Below are 23671 nucleotides of genomic sequence, written 5' to 3' on the forward strand. Positions count from 1 at the left end.
AAGTCAACACTATCAGTGTCATAATCAAGTGATGTACACAGGTATTCACATCATGCCCCCTTCTCACTTATGTGTGACAGGGACATGATGTGCACTTGTTGGGGATTATTTACATAACTGCCGCCACAAGTATGCCTCCTTATCTATTGTTTGGGAACACACCTGTGTCAGAGGTCCTACATGATCTGTATAGATACATCTCAGTCAGACAAGGTTATCAGAGGGATTCCTATTAGATGCCATTGACGCCATCTATGCTGCACGTCACCTCACTGTAGAATTCAGCCTTCATGTCACCACGGAGTCTAACCTAGAGACCTCATTCCAAGCTAACGAGGTTTAGGGGACACTTCTCATAAACATAGTACTGGCAGATTATGGTTATCACACCTAGCGCTCATTAGGTTAGGGATTAGGGGCCACATATATGAAAGCTTTTGCACATCGCAAACAACGAATTGGGCTGTTTGCGATGTGCAAAATGCACTTCTCCATGTTCAAACCCATTTTTGCGATTCAGTAAACTATTTACCGAATCTCAAAAAGGGATTGCGACTCGCAATTAGGAAGGGGTGTTCCCTTCCTAATTGCGACTTGCAGTCCCATGTATGATTGTTTTGTGACTGCGAAAGCGGTCGTAAAACAATCGCAGTTAGCACCAGTGTCACACTGGTGCTAACCCATTTGCAAACTGGAAGGGTTCCCCATGGGACCCCTTCCCCTTTCTGAATGTCACTGAAAACATTTTTTCAGAGCAGGCAGCGGTCATTTTTTTTATTTTGAAATACATCTCGTTCTCCTTTATGGAAAACGGGCTGCATTTAAAAAACAAAAACTGCTTTATTTAAAAGCAGTCACAGACATGGTGGTCTGCTGTCTCCAGCAGGCCACCATCTCTGTGAGGGTCGCCATTCCGAAGGGGGTCGCAAATTGCGGCCTACCTCATGAATAATCATGAGGTGGGCATTTGTGACCCCTTTGCGAATCGCTAATAGTGTCATTGACACTATACAACATTCGGTTTTACGACTCTCAAATTGGAAGTCGCTCTGACTCACAATTTGCGAGTCGCAAAACCAAACGTTGGTACATGTGGCTCTAGGTTCTCTATGCTAGGGATTTTACATCTCATGTTACTCTAAGATGATGGGGGTCTTTGTATTTACGACTCTCATCTTCACAATTATGCTTTTTTTATTGTTCGCTATCATAATCATTGCAGCTCATGCATTTTGCCATAGATTGCAGTCATTCCAATAAACCTATTGAAAACTTTCGTACATCTCCTTCATTGCCTGAGACTTATTACTAATGAGAGAAGAGGGTAAACCACAACATCCCTGAGATGTCGCACTCTAGAGTCCATGCTTAAGACTGCCAGAAATCACCTTTTACTGTTTGGGTTTTTGGTGAGGTACTGCTTGTGAGCGGGGAGGGTTGGGACGACAGTTTAGACTTCTTGTAGGATTGGCTTAGTCGCCTACAAACAAAAGTGGTGTCATCCCTAAAACCAGGACTGTCGCCTAGGAACGAGAGCCCAACTACAACAGTTATTTGTTGCTCTGTGACCAATTGTGTGGGGTGCACATCATTAAATAACCATTGAAAAAGCCAGCCGGAAGGTGAGAACAGAACAGATGTAAATTATAAAGGCAACAGAGATAGCATCAAACACAATGATGATCTGAGTATCTTAAAAGCTCTTTCTGGTGCTTAAGCAATAAGCAGTTTAGATTTTGGCAGGGTCAAGTCAGCCTTCCATCCCTCTGAGAAAGATACGTTGACTATCAATATGAAACTAGACATAGTTTAAATGTCAAGATTAGCAGACAGAACTTGGTACATGTTATACTTTATTGAGATGTGATTACACATGGCAGCTGAAAATATTCCTTAAAGTATGTCAGGGCCTTGGTACTCCAATAGAACTTGCTTTTATTCTTATAGTTTTCGAAACAATTTCTTTATTAAAGGTGGTCTAGATGGCGAATGTCCTTGTTTTCAAAGATTTATTGGGGGAGAATCCTGGAGAATCGTTGTCTCTTTGGAAGATTTGGGTTTGCTTGCTTACTACTGGCAATCATGACCCACCACTTTAAAATCTCACCAGCCACCACTGATAATGAATTTTAACAAGATATCGAAGCGTGATTGTCGGGAAATCTGAAGTTCACCCCCCCAATAATACTGACCAAGGTACATCCCTGACTGCCATCTAGATTTGCTCTCTGGCGGTAAGGCTGTACAGAGCTATGCTTTCTGTTCCCTAAGTTCACACTATATAAATTCCACATACATAAACACAGACAAATCATAATATCTTTAATTAAGGTTATGAGGACCTATGAGGGTGCTTAGTGGGTTGCTTATAGCCTTCAAAATGGTAAGGACTTTAGATTAGAGCTAAGAAATGTGCTAATGCCAACCACACAGCTGGGAGAAGACCCAAATTGAGAATTTCACATGTATGCTATATTATACAGTGATAGGCACGTTTTCTTTTTTTTTTAATAGGCGTTGAGCCAACAATCTCAGATTATATGTTTCATTAGGATTCGAAGATTATGTTTAATGTGCATTAACGTTTCCCTTAGTGTTGAGTTCTCCCACAAGAACTCTGCATTCACTGGGTACTGGTCTCCGTCTTTGCCCTCATATTATTATTGGTCAGTGGAAAACTGCACGCATCAATTGACCCACAACTGGTAAGGGTTAGCTCAATTCAGTAATTGGCTATGGAACCCTTGTTAGAGAACAGCTAACTCATTTTCATTACACATGTGCTCTTGAGTATGGGGCACTTAAAAATGCTATCCTTCATAGAGGGTGGCTCCCTGCATACCTAGATGGGTGCTTATTCTACTATGAACAAGCCCAGAACTTGGTATACACAGTTCCATTTGAGCTACTTCACTTAAAGGAACAGGAGAGAGCAGTGGCCTGTCACCATGGGAGGAGAACTAACTCCTCTGTTATGTAGAAGGAGGGTTGGAGCACACTGCACAGGCTGCACCAACAAGGATTAAATATTGAAGACTACTACTGAAGTAAGTGTTGTCATGCACTGCATTTACCATGATGCACGGGGCAAACTGAGTTCTGGGGTGTGAAGCAGAGTGCTCCCACCCCCTTCTGTTTGAAAAGTCTCCCTTGAGCTACTGAGCAGACAAGCTTGTGTTGATGCATCTGTGCCCAGTGGGGCAGTGTGCTCCCACCCCCTTCATTTGTTATGTATCCTTTGCTCATAGATGCTTTTTCCTCTTAAATGAATAGATGTTATTTAAATTAAGGAGGTATATTTGAGAATTCCCCACTGTTTTTGTCTGTTATTTTAATTTGGGATTTGCTTTTTAATTTTGTTGACACTTGGAGTCTGTGAGGCAAGAGACCCTTGTGCCCTACAAAATGAAATTATATTTTTCCTCTCAGTGCATCCAGTATTACTATCGGCCAAGGCAATCAACAAGGCCTGATAACACAATAAGCCACTCATTCTAAGTTAGTAGTATTTTGCTTCTGAGTGGTCAGTTATGAAAACCTAAAAGGCAGAGCATATCACCCACTACCCCAAAACCCCACGTCCAGTCAGTGAGCTAATGCTGCACTGGTAACTAATAGCTGTTGCTGCAGATTTATGTTTCTTTCACAACATAAAAAGTTACTTCATTAATACTTTGGCTCTGCTGCTCGAAAAATGCATTCAGCATATACCAGCTCGCTTACATAACAACTAACCAGAAAGGCCTGCTGAGACCAAATTGACAAATTGCGGGTCAATGGAGAACTCTAACATAGAGCCTGATTTAGATATTGGCGGATGGAATACTCCATCACAATGGTGGTGGATATCCTGTCCGCCAGAATCTAAATTCTATTATTTCCTACGGGATTCAGTTTTCAGCAGACAGGATAATCCTCAGCGTTGCCACGGAGTAACCCATCCGCAATTATGTAAATCAGGCCCATAGTTCTCTCTCTAGTTGTAAAAATTCACTTATTCAGGGCATTGACATGGTACAGTGACAGATGACAATACAATAGTCCATGTTGGTAAATTTCTACAATTGTCATTTCATAATGGCACTCATTTAAAGGAGAACTGTAACACAAAGACAGACTGTGCAGTTCTCCCTCACTCTTTATCAGAGCGTATTACGTCTTGCCAATCCATATGTTCACAGATTGGACGGCCTCCTGCCACAGTCAGCATCCAAAATCAAATCGAGAACATAAAAGATAATCTAACAATAAAGGTGCCTGTAAAGCTAGCCAGAGATCCCAGCATCACATATATTTTAAAGATCTGTGTCTATACCTCACACTTCCTCATCGCAAAACACAATAACCACACTTAGTGGCCATCTTGTCCGACATAGAAACACTTCCTTTAAAGGATAAGAGCAAGACAACACTCTTTCAGCCTCACACCCACATGGTGTAGAGTGCTACTCGTATGGATAGCTGCTTCAGCGCTCAACATCAGTATAGTAAGCACTATACAAATATTATATGCAATACAAGGCATCAAAATTATATCTCAAACATAATTTGGTCTGGCTAACTCAAGTCTCTAATGTGATTTTTTTATACGTTTACTTTTGAGACAGTGGAGGTTGTGTGCTTACTTCTGCTACAGTGTCTTAATGAGATCAATGTATTAAGTGCTGACTTTTTCACATCGAAATTGCAGTTCTGACAAAAGTGCTAGTTTCATATCACACCTTTTGACATTCTTCCTAAAATACCTTTTTTCTGTCCAGCTCTAAAGGTAAGTCGCATCATGCCAATGAAAGAAGAGGGGAGCTGACCTAAGAGTAATGGAGAAACAGGAAAATAGTTCAGCCCTCTCACTTGAACCTATGTCCTAGACTTTGTTTCAGAACTGTGGACACCATTTTGCCGACTGGACCAGAAGAGGCATAATTGAATATGATGCTAGTGGAAGAAGGGACCAGCTTGAGGAAATCTGTTTGATGGCACTCCATGCTTGGAAACTGCAAACATCTTGAGACCAGGGGAAGGTGCAAATGGATTGTCAGTTGAAAGTTTTGTCCTGCAGACCCGTAAGCCTGCATATGAATGGTTTTAAGAAGGTAAGAGAAATTATGGTGGCTTAGAAGAATCCCATAATCACATGTAAGGCGTGGTAAAGTGCAGCCCAACCTGTGTAGTTGCAAGTTGCCGCTAAATCATTTTGCCAAGAAAACTAAAACATGCACTGCCTCCAAACCTTCCATAAGAATAGTCAGAACTGAGTGTGTGGCCACGGAAGCTAAGATGGCGGTTGCAATGTGAAACTGCTCCTGACCTCCTCCATCCTCTAAAACCACCACCGCCATCTAGACTGTCACCACAGGGCCCCGCTCCCCTCCCCAACTTCCCCGTGATGTCTGCAGCTGCCCCGTCAGCACTGTGGCCCGAGAAAGGACCATAACACTCGATCTCCGGGGATCCCGTGGATGTAGCCTAGACACTCCTTGCAATCAATGCAGCCTGCCAGGAAAACAGCCTTCCTGGGGGTGGTGATGCAGCCTCATCGGCCCGGGAGGACACAGCCTGACACTAGAGCCAGATTATGGTTTTCTGGCAGCTGGGGGGTGGGAGGACAAGAGGGTGAGGTGGTCTCGCTTGGCACACCTGGCCTCTCTCTCCCTCAAGAGACTTTTTTGTGGCGTATCTGCTACGGGCCTGCCAGGCACTGAATTTGAGATGGATGCTAGACATGGATAATGATTCAATTGCATCTAAATTAATAGGATCATGTGCTATGATGAACCTTGGTGAACACGCTAAACAGAAACATTTTGTGCATATCAAAAATTGATTTTGCTGTTATTACCAACGGTACTGCTTTGGTTTATTAATCCCTCTGGAGATGAGGAAGAAATGAAGGATACCAGTTTTTTAGATACTGAGATAATGATTTTGCTTTGTTGAACCCAGTGAATTAATGGGCAGAGGAATATGTTTATGTGGAGTTGGATGTTTTGTTGAAATAGTGAGTGGGTATGAGAGATGTATTGCTGTGAGTGATTGGGGTGTGCAAGAATTACAATAATAGGGATACATATATGTATGTGGTGGAAAATATCTTATGCAAGTCTGTGTATTTTGGTGAGGAAGTTTGATTAATACAATCTTGTACTGAATTTAATATACATTTATATGAAGAGAGAACTTATTGGTATCACATTTTGTAACCTTGTTTAAAAAATAGGTGTTATAACAAACAGCATGTTTCGACTCAATATATTGATTCTATATTTATTTGTGGATGGTACATGGTAAGATGAAATTGAGGGGTGGCTCTTTTTTGTTGTTTGATTGCTGGGTTTGCCTGGCGGACCCCGTTCTACCACAGGACAGTGAGCGGATAGTCAGCCTTCAACCTCTTTGCCAGTGGTAGCGCCCACCTGGCCTGGCTGAAGGCCTAGGGGCATGTGGACGGCCAGAATCAACTGCCCATGCTGATACTCCCTGGTAACTGGACCCAGAGCCAGGGTGCCTCATCAGTTGCTAGAGGCCTGCCACAACCTCACATGCTTGTTGGGGACCTGCACCAGTGAGGAGTGAGAGTCCCGGCTGCCTCCCCCCTGATGCCACTGCATGAAGGCGGGTGAAAGGGCCCCCCACCCTGGAGTGAGTGGATGCTCTGGTGTATCAGAGCCACAGTGGCGACTGCCATCCCTATGTCATGGCTAGCTGCCTTCCCTTTATCAAGAGCCTGGCCACACAGATGACTCTCCTCGCCTCTTGGCATATCTTGGGATATCATGGCTGTCACAGTGGAAGGGGACCTGCACTACCTGGACCACAAACATCTACTCTGATAAGGAGAGACCCTTAGATAGGGCTGTGGCAGTGCTGAGGGACAGCTCTGTCTGTCAGCCCCTGTTCTGTTTCTCTAGGGTGAGGGGTTCCCCCTCCCTTTCTCTCCTGGTGACTCATCCCAATCAGGCATTCGGGCTTCCCTTGGGGCGCTGCCGAATCCCTGTGGAGGAAACCCATGCTTGTGGGCTGACTGCATGTCTGGGTGTTGGACCTGCCCCGCAAACCTGCCTGCTTGTGCTGCCTGTGGGCAAGCAGGCCAGTGTGTGGCTTCACCCCGTGCTTCGACCCCAGACTCAACCATGTGGCAACCACAATGGACAAAGACAGGGCCCTAAAACCTGCAGAATCCCAGACCAAGATAGATTGATTTACCACAGCACCGGCGGGGGTGGGAGTTCATCAGGTTCCCCCTCCCTTTCTCTCCTGGTGACTCATCCCAATCAGGCATTCGGGCTTCCCTTGGGGCGCTGCCGAATCCCTGTGGAGGAAACCCATGCTTGTGGGCTGACTGCATGTCTGGGTGTTGGACCTGCCCCGCAAACCTGCCTGCTTGTGCTGCCTGTGGGCAAGCAGGCCAGTGTGTGGCTTCACCCCGTGCTTCGACCCCAGACTCAACCATGTGGCAACCACAATGGACAAAGACAGGGCCCTAAAACCTGCAGAATCCCAGACCAAGATAGATTGATTTACCACAGCACCGGCGGGGGTGGGAGTTCATCAGGTTCCCCCTGCAGCAGCGTCCACCTAGGTGCATGCAAAACCTGGACATAATTATCAAGGCCATACAGGATTCGAAGTGAGCACTGGAGAACAGAGTGGGCGAGATTCAGGTGAATGTTGTGCTCTTTTGCCAAGACCTTAGAAATGTTGCCACTGGGGCATGGGAGCAGAATGCCAGGTGTCTTCAATGGAGGATGATGTGCCTGTCCTGAAGCGGCATGTCGCTGGCCTGTTATCCTCCACTGTGGCCTTAGAGAAGAGGTTTGAAGACACTGAAAACCAATCTCGCCAAAATAATCTGTGATTTGTTGGTTTCCCAGAGAGGTCTGAGATGTCAGATGTTGCAAAGTTCTTATAGGACTGGCTTTGTTCCTGGGTCCGAAGGACCACACTTTCATTACGGTTCCTGGTAGAGCGAGCCCACAGAGCCTTAGCCCCACATCCTCCTCCTAGGGCAGCAGCATACCTATTGATCGCTAAAATACTAAATTTCTGGGATAGAGACGCCATCCTCAGAGAAGCCTGCAGGCAGCCTGACCTTTGGTATCAAAACTAGCACATAATGCTCTTCCCTGATTATCCTAAGGCGCTCCAGTAACTTCGTTGCTTCTTTACTGATGTAAACAAAAGCTCTGAGTGCTCAATCTCCAGTACTTGCTGCTCTTCCCTGCAAAACTGAAGGTACTTTTCAACTCCAAGTCCTATTTCTTCGAAACCCCTGAGCAGATTTGGGAGTGGATTGAGGAGAGGAGAATCCTGTGAGCGCTTCTCACGAAGGTGCATCCTGGGATTAGGCTGCAGAGGAAGAGGCAAACCTGTACTTACAGGCCCCTTGCCAGTTTTTACAGCTGGCCTGGATCCTTGGGTTCAGACTCGGATCACATGGCTGGTGGGGTAACTGTTGGAGATTATCGGCTGTCCAGTGCCCTGAACAGTCATGACCTGGTAAGTGAGACTCCTCGTATAGGGCCTAGTTGATTGCTTACCTGCTGCTTACAGGGGTGGGAGCGGATATGGATGTGCCCGTGGGAATAATTTACTACATACTGTTCTTAAATTACGCTGTTGTCTTTCCTTTTGTCTCCTGCATAATATCCTTCATGGAGGAGGCCCACACGGATTGCCCCAACTTTTTTTTGTTCTTCTCCCTTTCCTTCTCTTTTGTTGGGGTCATGTTTGGGTGACAGATTCTTTGAGGGTGGAAGTATTGAGTGATGGTAGTTGGGGGTTAAAGGGAATCGTTTGTTGTAGTGTGTTTTTTTGTATCATATCATGCCCACAAATGTTTATTTTACCTCTTGTACTGCACTACACTCATAGCCCATTCCAGTCACCGCCACTTGCACCGCCTCTGTTTCCCCAGCTGGAACAGAGATCACTGACTACCTTTTGTCATTTCCAGAGCCACGATGCCTGCCTTTAAACTTGTGTCCTGGAACGTAAATGGCCTGTTGGACCACATCGAATGCACCTCCGTCCTGTGTTATATCAAATGTTTCCAGATATCTATTGGGTGCCCAATGTCCTTTCCTCCAGCGCTGCAGATATAATAGAGTATATCACTCAGGTTTTGCTTGGGGATCCTGAGGTGTGGCCATTCTTTTGCATAGGGAATTCCCTCAGGTTGTCACCAATACCGACACAGACTGTAGTGGCAGATACATTGGGCTGGAGAGACTACTCCAAGATAAACAACATCATTTTATCTCAATATATGTACCCAGTCAGGCTCCTTGTGCCACACTGACTTCAATAACCAACCTGCTTTCTAAACTTTCTAAACTGCCAAAGGGCATAACTATCTCTGAGGGGGATTTCAACGCTGTGCTTAACCTGCACCAGATGTGACTGGCCCCTTCACTTGGGGATGTGTCTCTCATGTGTGCCAACCTGCGATGTGGACAGATGTTGTAGGGCTCTAGGACGTGTGGAGGGTTTTCCACCCTCACGACAACGCATGCATGCATGCCTCTGCAGAGCATAAAACAGAGACCCCGATAGATCTGTCCTCCTGCCAGCCACTGATGTCTGCCACTTGAAATGTGTAAACATCCTCCGACGGGGGATCTCAGATTATGCTCCACTTACCCTGAAAGTTGGAAACACACCCAGCCCACAGGCCCATGTGGCACCTCACTGACCACCATATTGAAATCTATCTGGAGTCCGAAATCCACTCCTACTTTGCGATTAATCAAGGGTCAGTCGACTCGTTGGGTATGCTCTGGGCAGCTGGCAAAATTAGCAATCAGGGGACTGGCAAAAGGGTCCAACCGGTGAAGAGAGAAGGAAAAGCTAGTGCAGGTTATGGTCTTGAAGACTCAGATCTATACTCTGGAGCATCAGGCCCTAAAACCATCCCTCCCCTGACCATACTCAATGGGTGGCAGCAGCCTGAGGCAAATTGTGACAGCTTTCGCTGGACGAGGCCAGACAGTGCTGGACAGAAAGAATGAGGAACATATACAAACACAGAGACAAGTTAGGGAAACTCTCTACTGGCTCACAACCTGGTATATTGCTTCTAGAATAGTGCCCCATGTGGTAGATGCAGAGGGCCAGGGCTTGATGCGCACTCCTGACATTCTGCAGGCATTTGCAACCTCCTATGCCTGCAGGCCTTGATTCTCCCAAGGAGTTGGAACACCGACTGCTGGTAGACATTCCGCTGCCCTCAATCCCCCTCTCCCTGGCCCGGACTTGAACTAACTCATAACAGCTGATTAAATTAATACCGCCTTGTCTGATTTGTTGCAGGCAAACACCCGTCCTTGATGGATTCCCAGTGGAATGCTACTAGGTATTCTGCACAGAATTGAAACAGTTTCTGCTCAAGCTATGCACCAAAGTTGCAGGGAAAGGGGCTTTCCCACTCTGGGCTTGCTTTGGCCTCCATGGTGGTCATCCCTAAACTGGGCCTCTTTCCTGACCTTTGCTCCTCATATAGGCCTATTTACTTGATTACCACTGATGTCAAACTCTTTTCCAAAGTCCTGGACATCAGTTTGACCTTCCATACCTTATCCACCATGACCAATGTGGATTCATGCCAGGCCGAAGCCAAGGCACCGCAGCAGAAGCGTCAAAGTGGTGCAGTCTCACATAACTAATTTCTGCCTTCCTGCAGCATTGCTCCTAATAGATTTTGAAAAAGCCTTTAACACTGTGGGCTGGTCCATCCTCCAGACAGTCCTAGAGTGTGCTGGGCTGGGCACTTATCTTTGTAAACTCACTGGGGTCCTTTAATGCCAACCCTTCGCACAGGTCCAGGTCAATGGGTTGCTTTCTGCTCCATTCCCTATCCGCAGAGGCACTCGCCAGGGCTGCCCTCTCTCCCCTCTATTGTCCACCCTTGTGATTGTACCCATTGCATGGCTTGTGTGCTGTAATGCCCAGGGCCAGGGTGAACTTGGGACTATGGCCCAGAGAAGAGAATTGCCCTAAATGCTGATGACATCCTGCTTTTCCTGTCAGATCCACAGACCTCAGGGCCCCAGTTTCTCCACATTTTTGACCTGTTTAAGGAAGCATCTGGTCTCCGTATGAATAGGTCCAAGACTATGTTGGTCGCAATCCAGGGAAACACGTTTCTCCATTCCTGCAATCTGACATCCCAGTGCAACATCTCTCCTTTAAGTACCTAGGGTTCCACATCTCCTTGCTACCAGAACTTATGAGACACCTTAACTTGACGCCTCTGTTGGCAACTATGATATCAAAAATGGATGCAGGTCCCTCTCCGCGTGATGAGTTGCATAGCCCTTTTTAAGATGATGAGCCTACCTTGCTTCCTGTATGACTTCCAGCATTTCATGCTCCTGCTCCCCAGTCGGTGGTTCCATGCTCTCAAACCCATCCTCTGATCATTCCTATGCTCAGGTGGTCGTTTGCTAATAGCCTCTATTAAAGGCCAACTATCCCTGCATGAAGGAGGATTGGGGTTGGTTGACCACCAGTGTTACTACCGGGTCACAGAACTGATTGTTATCAACGACTGGTTTAGTGGTGGGGTGGCCCCTTGAACTGACTCCTAAAGTGGCCCTGTTGGGCATTATGGACGGCCTTCGTGGCCTTCTGGCAGACCTCACAATTATAGGGGTCACCTCTCTGATTACATAGCAAGACATTGCTTAGAATTGGAATTCATACGCCCCTCCCTGGTGGAGTGGAGGACAGGCATGGACTGGTGTACCCAGCTGGGGAAAGCCATTTATATTGCACGGGCTACTCACATACAAATTTTGGGAGCTATGGGAGCCTATTATAGTTTTTGTTTTTAATTTTTTAAGTTTGACATCTATACAACAGTGCTAATGTTTAAATGTGGATATATTATTGCTGGCGGACTTGTACATGTTAAAAAAGTGTGTTTTAAAAAAACTAAAGAATAGTCAAAACTATGAAAAGCCTTGGGGCTATTCTACTATGTATGCAACAAAGGCATGGTGGACATGAGATACGGATATATGGCATAACACCAGTCCTTCTGTGACTGCTGTCTATTTAACAATAATGTGAATGTATTTTCATTTCCAAAAAGTTCCTTTATTTTGTATCAAATTTGTTTTATAAAAACATTGGCTCCCTTGAAACTTTTCCAGTGTTTAAGTATTTTGTTTAGGAAAGTCTAGTATTTTACCTAAAACTTGTTTGCTCTATTTTGTTCCTATTTCCTAGTTGCGTTGTAGTTTGGTTGGGCTTTTACCCTAAAACAACCCATCTATTTGCCCAACATGTCAGCTTATAACATTACTGCATGGAGTATTGGATTTGAACTTCTGTGTGTCTAACAGAAAATTCCATATAAAAAATGAAGTATTGTATTTTTTATCTAAATATATAAATAGAGTTTTATCTGGTTACCCTGACTGGGCAGTCAGATACATTAATGCAGGAAATGCACATGTGAGAGGACGTCTGTAAACACAGTGCACATACAGTAATTGGAAGGTTTCTGGAAATCCATTGAGCTTGAAATGTCCGTTAGAACCAAAGAGGAGTCCAGATAATTAGTTGAACCATGAAACTATTGAGGAGCTGGGGTGTTGGTCAGGTTACCCATTGAGGGCGTTGTTGCCATTCCGACCTTACCACGTCAACAACAAAAACCCCAAACAGTCTCACCAGATTTGGAAAGCTTGGATAGATGTTTCGTTAATGTCACATAATGACTGGAGTAAAGGTAACCCTGCTCAAATATTGAAATTTTGCATAACTTAACTGCAAAGAAGAACATCTTAAGTAAACATTTCACATATGAATATCAACATTTTGTTGTCACCAAACTCCCTGACCCAGAGAGGAAGCATAAGCAGCTCACTACTTGGCAAGCTACCCACTACAAAGGAGAATGGGCCAGGTCATCATTAGTAAGGCAAGGGTGAATGGTAGACCAGGGAAAAAGAATTGGAGTTTTCTGGGACCCCCAAAATGCTGTTAAGGAGGGAGAACCCCAGACTTGTGAGATAGGAAGTAGAGCTGTTCCAGAGGAGAAAAACCTGATTTGAGGCCTCTAAATTCCATGGCTTGTGGTGGGATTGGTGTAGCCGAACCACAGAAGAGGGCACTGTGTCTGTAGGCTATGGTAGTCCAGTGTATGAAATGGAAAGTAGCTTATTCCTCTAACCTGAGGAATTTATATGTGATAATTATTACACTTTTTAAAATCAGATACCATAGGTTTTGGAATGTATTTGGTATGCCACTTAACACCTATTACAAGTGTTGCTCTTTAAAGGGGGCATAACGTGCGGTTTTGGTGCATTGTGTACCAAAATCCCCATGTACCTGGATTTACTGGGCTTTTCTCCCTAGTAACATGCAGTAGGTCTTACCTGCCAAAAGTTGCCAGGTTAAAATTGTTGGTGATGTGGTAATTTTACCACAATGCTTGTAATTCCAATCCTCGTGCACACAGGAGATTGAACAGAGACTGTAAAAGAATGAGCCACTTGTAATGAGGGCCTTGACCTGGACAGCCTCCCAGTCAGCACCGGCTCCTCTGCTATGGCGGAGGAGCATTGTCCCCCTGCGAGCAGCAGAAGCTGCAAACCTTTTACAACGAAAGAATAATAAGCTATGTTTATTATCCTTTCTTTGTGAAAGTGGCGGGCCATGTGGGGTGATGGGGATGAGAGGAGTGCACTATGCACTTCCCTCAGTGTGCATGTGTGTTTAGCCGGCTGTCTCAGGCCGCCAAACACACATGGACACTGTGCTCTCTCCAGCCTGGCACTGTGTTGCCAGGCTGGAGAGAGCAGGCACAGGCTCCCAGTCTGTCTGGGAGCACCCCGGCTGGGAGATCCCAGACAATCCTAATGCTGCTCTGAGCAGTGTCAGGATTGGCTGCAGGCTGGGAGCCTGTGCCTGCTGAGGAGACGGAGGAGCGGCAGCGCGAAGGTAAGTTTCAATTTTTTTATTTTATTTCCGAATTTAATATTTTTGTTCCCTCTCCCTATCCCCCATCTCCTGCCCCGCCCCTTCAAAGCACAGTGAGCCACAACTGCTGCCAGTAAAGAAGACAAGGGCTACTTTTTGTCATAATACCAAATGCTCTGCTTTACAATACTTTATCATTTATCATTTATTCATTATGATATCAAATATGGCAAGTAACGTGTTAATTTTAGTTGTCGATGTCAAAGATTTTAGGACAATAGGGAAGGGACTTACTATTGTTTCACATAACACAACACAACATCCAAATCTGATTCACCTCATTGCGTAAAGGGGAAAACACAGAGCAGTGCTTTTTGTATCAGGATTGGCTTGCTGTTGGCGTCATTACCTACGCTGGCGCTCCAGTAAGGGTGCCCTTCACAATGCAAAGCCTTGCACCATAGTGAAGAGGTGAATGAGTGTTGTATAGCATCGGATTTGTACTGGAGGCACACTCTTCCAGTTTAAATCCCTGTGCGTAGACAAACTCAGAAATTCCCACAATTTGGATTTTGCTGTGCACTATAGTGCACATGCAATGTGTGTGTTTTTTTTTAAAAGAAATGAACAAATTTCCCTTTGTTTATACATGCTTCAAGTAGGCATGTGGTGTAACACAATCTGGCAATCTTAATAGAGAAGGCTTTGTTCGGTGCCAGTAAAAAGGCACAAAACTGTTTTTGCCGAGCAAAATAACTTTTGTAAATAGCATGCAGTGTTTTGCATCTCTTTGTTTCTTGCTGGTGCAAAGGCTTCAAAAATCTGGGCCTGAGTATTTATAGGGCAACAATGGTATCTAATTTATGCAGCGCCAATGTTAAGCGCGTGATTACTCGTGAAATGTTCCATAGAATGTGTCACACTTCAATCAGAGAGTATTCACCACAAACATAGCAGGTCATGAAAAGTCAGCAAATCTGAGTCAAGGCATGTCATGGGAATTTATGATCCACTTAGTGGGAACTGAAAAGCAGGCTACTGCCTGCTCTTTGACAGCTGCAAATGTTCCCACAGGTTGTTTTAGCGTTGGTAATGATTTTATGTATGCTGTGTGGTAATGTATAAACTCTGTCACCGTTTAGGTGGTGCTAGAAAATCAACTGACTACATATCAGCCGCAAAGCACATACATATGGCTGGATGGTTAACCAAAAAAATGGTGAGACAAGCAGATAAGGCAAGCAGAAAGTCAATGAGAGAACCCATTACTTGGTTGCGGTGTTACAGATGTCGTCGTCACTGGAGTGGTTGAATCGAAAATGGATCCTGCAGGTGTGGTCATGATATCAGTCATGTTTTTGGTGTCAAACGTAGATTGCGCTGTAGAAAGAGATTGCAGATTCTGTGTAGTAAGCGTTGTATTCTGTAGTTCTGTTGAATTGTCGTTGCCTTCACTATTGCTTGACTTCGTCATGTTTGCAACTGTTGTCATTGGTGTGTTGGTTGTGTTAGCATCATTATTCATGGCTGCGATTTCAGGCGACGCAGGTGTAAAACACGTCACTGTGCAAATCATACCTAAGCAAAAACAAAAAGGCATATTATTTACCTGGTCGTAAAGCACAGAAATCTTTCTCTTAACATTTAAAAGCTATGATTTCAGCAAACAATTATGACGTTTACAGGTTTTTTATTTCAAGATTTTGCAATTAAAACATTTCACAAATAGGGCTCCGGAAATATCTGCTCCTTTCTGTCATTTGCCTAGTCATATAGCAGCTTTTTCTTTTTTTAAACATATTTGCTGTGCCTAGGGAGACATTTTTTAAATTAGTGTTCAATCCAACATAGCAATGTAGACATAGCTTTACTCAATTTTCTAATGCCGAATAAATGCTGTTCCTGCATTTTCTTGGCTGTCACTAGGAGCACGTGTGATGTAGATCGCAGGATTTCTCTTTTGATTGTATTCAAATTCATGCTTTCTTGGACCTCCGGCCAATGCAAGTCCTTCCCTCACCTGATTTTTAAACTTTGAGAAGCTGACCACAACTCACACAAGCATAGTCAAAGTGTTCTGCTTGAGTGGATTTGCTTCACTGTGCCGGACTTTCTTGGTGTAGGACAGAGAGGAGAACGGAAGATTCAAACAATTGGGCTGACCTTACTGACTTATTTGCATTTTTCTCATGGTTTAAGATATTTTGGCGACACCTTCTTTTGGACGGCTGCACAAGCATGTCTCAAATAACTGTCTTGACTCTAACCATCTAATCCTGCACAGTTTGTGTCTCTTAATTTTGGATATAAGTGTGAGGATATCTTTCTTTGAATAATAACTCTGTACTCTTGTTTTTTCTAGCAGTATTTTCTGCAGTGAAGATGGCTCCTTGAAGCATGTTGTTCTCTGGACTGATGGGTTCTGATTTTGTGGGGGTCATGAAGTTTCCTCCATTAGATCTCCAAAGGCCAGTGTTACCTAAACTGTGAGTCACAACCCGATATTTGATGGGTTTCAAAAGTCCAAGCAATAAATAAAAAAAGGCCTTTAAATTCTGTGCTTATCTTGTCGCATTTGGTCGGGCTTCACAGTGAGATGTCAAATGTCAGGCTATGTCTTCTGACAAATTGCTGCTTATTCTTTAAACACTGTGATTGGTGTCTAATTTTCATTCTATGAATGCAAAGAGAGAGGGTTTTTTAAATGAATTATGGGACAGTCTTGCTGGATTACAGGATGTGTGAAAGGAAAGGCTGTAGGATTCAGTTTTCTTGCAACACATTGCAAAATGTAACTACCTGTAAATGAAGTGTATGGTTTCTGCAGTTAGGAAATCAAAAATGAAGCACATCATTTCAATTCTGAAGTGCACTGGAAACAGAGATTTTGATAGGATCAAAACAAATCAAGACACTTTACTTGGTGATGGACTAATGACAGATATTCACAGAAACCCAATTTCCTCCCTTAATCAATTGTGGCTATATAAACTGTATGTCTGTGCAAATTTAGCGGCCATTCCAATAGAAAACGTGCTGTCCGTAAATGAGAATGCTTTATTGCACAATGCTTTAGTTACATTAAAAAATCATGCTATTTTGTGTCCATCAAGTGTAGATGAAGCACAAAAGTTTGTCATTCTATAAATTGTTTTGTGGTTCAAAACAGTTTGGGAAGTACTGGCCTATGCTGCCTTATGCACTTCTGCTTCTAATTTACTTCAGTCAGCTAACTGCTTTAAGGTACGAGGGTTTTATCGATTGAGAGTGATAATAACTACAGAGAAAGCCTCACTGTCTTTCTCACCACTGTTCCTTTTCTGTCTGTATGTATTCCTCTCTGTATGGATTGTTGTACAAACAACCATGTACCCATGTAAAATGAACTTCCTCATCACCTGGGTAAGGACTAATGGAGTTCAAGACGAGCATGATCATCAGTCCACGAATCACATGATGTATCATGCTTGATTCAGTGTCTTGTGTGGCCATGTGGGTTATCTTATGGTTATTCCACTATACTACAGACATTACTAAGCATGGATGGTTCTAGGTGTGATTTCTCTTTGAAACTACAATATAACATGATCACAGCCTTTGTACCATGCTTCAAGTTTGTTTTATTAAGTTTGGCTTTACTTAACTGTTTCCTCTCTTTTTGTTCTGTACAGAGCAATAGTCTATTAAGGACATAATTGTAAGATGAGTAGACACCCTAGATATAAGGGCCCAGATTTATAAAAAGTGGGCAGTGCAACGCTGTGACAACATTTGCAGTGCAGCGCTGCGCCACTTTTGAAACGCAGGGATGCGCTGTATTTACAAAAATACAGTGCACCCCTGTGTTTCACCCTGCGCCATAGTGCAAGGGTGTCTGTGTTGGGGTGTGTGATTGTTAATGTGCAGGAAGGTGTCCCTTCCTGCAAATAAACAAGCTAGAATGGTGATTTGGCACTTCTATGTGTGCTGCAGCATCCTGCATCACACATAGAAGTACCAAATCGTCATTTTTGAATGATTGTTTAAGGGCCTATATTTGCAAGAAGGCATTAAGCCACCAAAAGTGGCTTAACGCCTCCTTATAAATATGGTGCACTAAAAGTGTTGCTGCAGTGGTGCTAGGGCCTTGTAAATCTGGCCCATTTTCTCTTACAGGGTATAGTTGAGGATGGGGGGAGAATGTGATATATTTCTATTGAATTATTGGTCACATGCCACCTACCACATCACAGCACTGTTAAGTGACAATTTTGCTGACTACATATATATATATATATATATATATATATATATATATATATATATATATATATACACACACACATATATATATATGTATGTATATACATATGATGTATATTCGTAGTTAGAAGTCAGATACTTTGACGTCCTGATGAAGACTGCTAACACTTAGGGTACTTTAGATGCTAGCAGAAACATGTTGGCATGAATAAAGGATGACAGGGTGATTCATAACCCTTTATGTCATCCACGTTTAGTTTTTAACCACTTAAAGTTATTTTTGGATAGCCCTAAAAAGTTCGAACAGTGTTATCACTCTGTCCATTTATTTATAGAATAGAATTTATGTTTAAAGAAAGCCTTACTCCCAAGCAGAGTGGTAGAGCCCACTTTGGCCTCCCACGGGTCCAGGGTGTGGAAAGCCCAGTGATGCAGCATCCCACATTTGGATGTGTGTGAGGGCCTTACAGTTCCTAGGGTTCCCTCTGTCTGAATGAACTGATTAGACAGAAAAAGTGTAGCCTTTTGAGGCGGGAGGTTGTGTGTGTATGTGTGTGTGTAGATGTAGTTGGCAGTTCAAAGGTCTAGGTATCTCTCCTTCCTCTCTTTAATCATGAAAGTGGAGAAACAAATTGTTGTGCTAGGATCTCCTAAAAAGTAAAATTGATATTGTAATTTTAGAAAATGGAAAGCGGGAGGGGAGCAACAGTGGAGCAGGGTGTGGGGAGAGGAAGTGAGCATCACTGTCAATGGTGGTGGGCAGCAAGGGGCAGAGGAGTAACAGAGGAAAGGAGGAGTGTAATAAAAAAATAGCTAAGCAGGACAACTAGGGGTGGAAGAAGCAAGATTCAACCTGGGAGGTTTGGAGAGCAACATGGAGAGACACAGTAAAAAGGGGACAAAAGCAAGATAATGCATGCACTCCCATGTCGTGCTGAAAGTAAATTTAAGAGGTAGTCCCCTGCATATAAGCAGTTCCAGGATACAAGTCATCCTATCAAAAGGATAGTAGGAGGGATGAACACAAGAAGGGGTAGGACCAGTAAACAAGAAGCAAGCAAATGATATTGACAAGAAATCCAACCAATGGTAAGCTACGGTCTGACCCAAAGTCAATTGTAAGTATTGGTATTGTACGCAAAGGTCTTCCACAACAGACAACTAAGGGCTGTTTAAGGCAAGGCGTAAAAGTATGTCCTGGCTGTACTTTGTTAAAAAAACTAAATTAAGATGTTCCCCTGTTTTATTTCGTTAAAGTGATTGCATTATTTGACCAGTATCTATTTTTGTGATTACTTTTTATATAATACCATTTTATTCTTGTGAATTGGTTTTGGAACAACACTAACCATTGTGCATCTATATATTTTTAGACTTATTTGGAAAGTTTTACAAACAGTTGCAATAGTTCATGTGAAATTTTAACTCCACAAATGTTTAGTTTGTTGGTTTCTTAAAAAATGGCTGAGTAGACACTTGTTGTCATGCATCCTGTACTACTAATGATATATTCCCGTTTTTGTTTTCTTAAACTCAATATATAAATGTATACTTTGTTTCAGAATTCATATGTAGCAAATTATTTTTAAAAAAGGTGAGGTGAGGCCTTGTTGATTCTAGACTCACTTTTGCGTTATATTCAGCCAGCCAACCAAACGAACAGAATGTTTTTGCAATATTGCTTTCCAGTTCAAGAAGCCCCAAAATGCTTGTGGTACTGGAGTAGCATAATTGTGGCTTTACCCCCACACATTACAGAAGTAATGCATAAATGTAACCGACAACATACCTTCTGTGTGACTTAACATTATTAATGCAAAGTGAAGCATCAAACCGTATTATTAAAGGTGCATTCACTGTAGAAATTAGAGTTTCATATATACATGTGAGTTCTAATGTTTAACTGTAACATGAAGATTTGTAGTTCTCATTCACATTTACACTTATATTTTGAAATATCACATTTACTAAAAGTACATTGCATTTGTAAATATGCATTCATGTATTAATATTTTGCATTTATTTTGACACTGTGCTTGCAGTTATAACAGGGTATTAAAAGTGCACACTGAAATTGATTTGCTAAGTTAGCATGAGTAGGCTTTCATTTTAATGTGAAATATATTATTCCGTGCTCTATATGCCCTTCTTCTGCAAGTGTGCATTTGTGATTTCTTAGTTTGAGAAAGGAGTATTGTGTATTAGAGATGGAGAGGTCTGAAAAGAGAAATTTTGGCACGGACTGGATGATTTAATGAGCAGAAGAAGCCTCCTATTCATTCCATATCTGAAAGGGAGAGACTCAAGTTTAACCTGGTCGTTGGAGTTCTGTGGGATGGGAGATTCATCCAATGTTGCAAGTGTGCAAGATAAATAATTAGGTTTTTGGTGACATGATAGGAGATACAAATGCACCTGAAACTTTCCCTCTTAAGTTAGTGTCCACACCGTTAGAGTTACAGCAGATTCTTTTAGACTTAGAGTGGTGTAGACCGCTCATACTTGGAGAGGTGTAGACCTCTCAGACACCTTTGCCCTTTCAGTGTATAGCTTTATGCTAACACTGGTTTCTTTAAGTCTGAAGATTCCTACTGGAGTTTTTATGATGCTGACACCTACCTTCCTCTATCCCCGAAATCCGTGAGACCTTATCCTACTTAGCTTAGAACCTAATGAGATGTCTTACTTCTTTTTATTTTTAGGAGGAGCAATCCAAATTTCTTTAAGGAATGTCAATTCTTATTTCTTAGCATCTGTATTGCTGTGACTGTAATCCTTGCATGCTATTGAGACTGAATTTATTCCAGCATTTCAGCTTGCTGGTTCTGCTTTTGTACCTTTACAATTTGATTGTGATATGCTTCTATCTTGGATTGATTACTAATTTGTAATAAACCTATTAAACATCAATATTGATTTCTGGTCATCTTTGTGTGGCCAAATGGGCTTTACAAACTTACATTTGTGAATTTATTGCTAACTCCCTTGCCTCAAAGTATACTGCAAGATCCATCAGATAGAGACCACCCTCTGCTTTCATATGTGCCCTGTCAGTACTTACAGAACTGGATCTGCAACCAGCTGTTTCAGCAAGAGAACAGCAGCCTGGAGGCCTCTGGGAGTCAGGTATACATGTACATATATTCATAGTACACAGAGGTGGTGTTAAAAGTAAGATTAGAGTTACCAATATAACTTTACTTTCATGATATTTTTGTACTTGAGATTCTGACATACCGCCAATCACAAGTCTGACAAATCTGGGAAGGTAGGGCATTCCCCATAGTACAGCCAAGGACCCTTAATGATCTCCTCCACAAAGGCCTTTCCTGCAGCAATACATTTTAACAGAAATAAAGTGTCCGATTTGAGAAGTCTTGTAGGAAGACAGCGACAATGCATATCCGAGAGGAACTTTGGTGCGGCACAGTAGAAAGTCCATTGGACAAAGCATATAACTTTAAAATGAATGCTCTGTTTCATCGGAAGCCAGCACAGTAAGCAGAATTTCAGTCAAGGCTACACAATGAACAATCTCAAATATGAAAGTGCAGCATCTTAAAACTACCCACAGAGCAGCAACAGGCTGCATACAACCTGCAGTTCATGAATGGAATGAGCAGCACTCACATTTAGAAGAAAACAATTTACTTAAAAAGCATGTTGTTTTGCCTTTAGGTTGATGCAAAGTTGATCCTGAGTGAGAAACTAAGGGTCGTATAATGTAATTGGTGTGAATATAGTCCAGCTTACTTACATCCTGCTGGTCTGACGATGGAAAACCTGTCCAATTTCAAGTTCTCCACAAGGTTCAGACTAGCTTTTTAATCGATCAGGCATTTCCCCAATGGGATGGAGCCAAGGGAGGCTGGTTTTGAAAGCCCTAGGCCACTGCTGGTGCATCTGTAACTTTCCCTGAGGTTAACTGCAGCAGGAACAGGGGGTTTTCAAGAGAGAGAGGGAAGAAGAGAGGTGGAGAGATAAAAATCAGAGAGGGAGAAGAGGGACAGGAGAGAGAAGAAAGAGAATGAATAGATGAAAAGAGAGGTAGAGCAAGGAGAGGAAGGGGGATGGGCTGATTTGAGCATTTTTGCCAATGCTGGTTTGGTTATCCACTCCACCCCTGGTTTTCCACCACTAGAGCATAATAGAATTGTATTCACAAGTGCACATTCAGAAAAAATTGATAATATTTGCCCATATGTGCAATCATAAGAAATATCCATCTAATAGGGAGGGACATAATCTTTACCTACAATTCCAGTCCTAATGATATGCTGTGGGGGTTCCCGAAAGAGTTCTCATATTTATGTTTTTCTACCATTTATGGTCTCTTTTCATGGCACAGATCCTCAGGGTTTTATCATGATGGATATCCTTCCAAATAGTGCACTTTCATAGTCTCCATTTTTGCACCTTTGCCACTGTTTATTGGTGTAAATTGTGTCAAGCATGACGAGTAAGTACTGATTAACACTCCTCTAAGTTGACAATGGTTCTAATACCAACAGAGTTACCATACTTGCCCATTGTTTGATGTATTTCCCAATTCCATCATCATGTAACTCATTCCCTAAGTTAGAGTGTTCTTGAGTTTAATATTTCACAACTTTAAGGCAAGGTATATAGCATATTATATATGACTCAGCTTTCAGGTTCATTACAAATGTGAAGGTTGTGCTGCTTGCAAATATTGTATTGCAACTGAGGGGCATATTTAAGAGCCCCCAGCGCCGCCTTAGCACTGCCACAGTGTCATTTTTTTACATTAAGGCAACACTAAAGTGGCTTTTTTCCTGCGCCACATATACAAAGTGGCGCAAAGCATGCATTGTAAACCCTTGAGCCACATTAAGGCTGTGCCAGTCGTAATGTATGCAATGGGGCGTTCTGGCACTAGGAGGCCCTCAAAAATGGCGTAGGGAAATTTAAAAGATTTCACTGCTCCATTTTTGGTGTCATTTTTAACACGTGCAGAAAGCAGACGTTAAAATGTCACACTCATAGAAACCTATGGGCCTCCTTGCACTTTGTTGCACTAGCATCAACATTTTTGAGGTTGTTTCGCAACTATTTGCCTAAAAATTCCTTCTATTGGGTACAGTTTAATGGCCTCTCATTTGTTCGAGTAATTGTCATTAAATCCAAACATTTTGTGACCACATTGGTCTATTGGTATAATTCTGAGCAGGCGGTTTAACCTAATTCTTTATCTCATTGATACAATTCACGACTATAAAACCACAGCAAAGGGTCTTTAGATTTCTAATTTCATTATGCTTTTAGTCAATACGTGATTCCTTCCAGGGTTTTACATTGGCTATGGTTGACACATTACACCCAGTCATTCAGGTTAAATAGTAATAGAGAAAGAGGCATTGTCAATATTTAACTGATGTTGAAATATCACTTCGTATCAAACATCTAGGAGAGCTTTTCAAGACACTTTGCCTGTGTAATGCAGTATTTTTGGACACACTGACTTACAAGGCACAGAATC

General features: G+C 42.8%; 1 protein-coding gene across 1 annotated transcript in view; it reads right to left on the reverse strand.

Annotated features, from left to right (window-relative positions):
- The window catches only part of LOC138302725 (dentin sialophosphoprotein-like), a 471849-nt gene that overhangs the window by 389941 nt on the left and 58237 nt on the right, over positions 1 to 23671 (reverse strand). The window contains exon 2 of the mRNA XM_069242597.1: positions 15199 to 15507. Coding sequence (XP_069098698.1) covers positions 15199 to 15507 — 309 coding nt within the window. The remainder of the gene's footprint in view (positions 1 to 15198; positions 15508 to 23671) is intronic.

Source organism: Pleurodeles waltl, chromosome 1_2 (genome assembly GCF_031143425.1).
Source record: "Pleurodeles waltl isolate 20211129_DDA chromosome 1_2, aPleWal1.hap1.20221129, whole genome shotgun sequence".
Taxonomy (NCBI): domain Eukaryota; kingdom Metazoa; phylum Chordata; class Amphibia; order Caudata; family Salamandridae; genus Pleurodeles; species Pleurodeles waltl.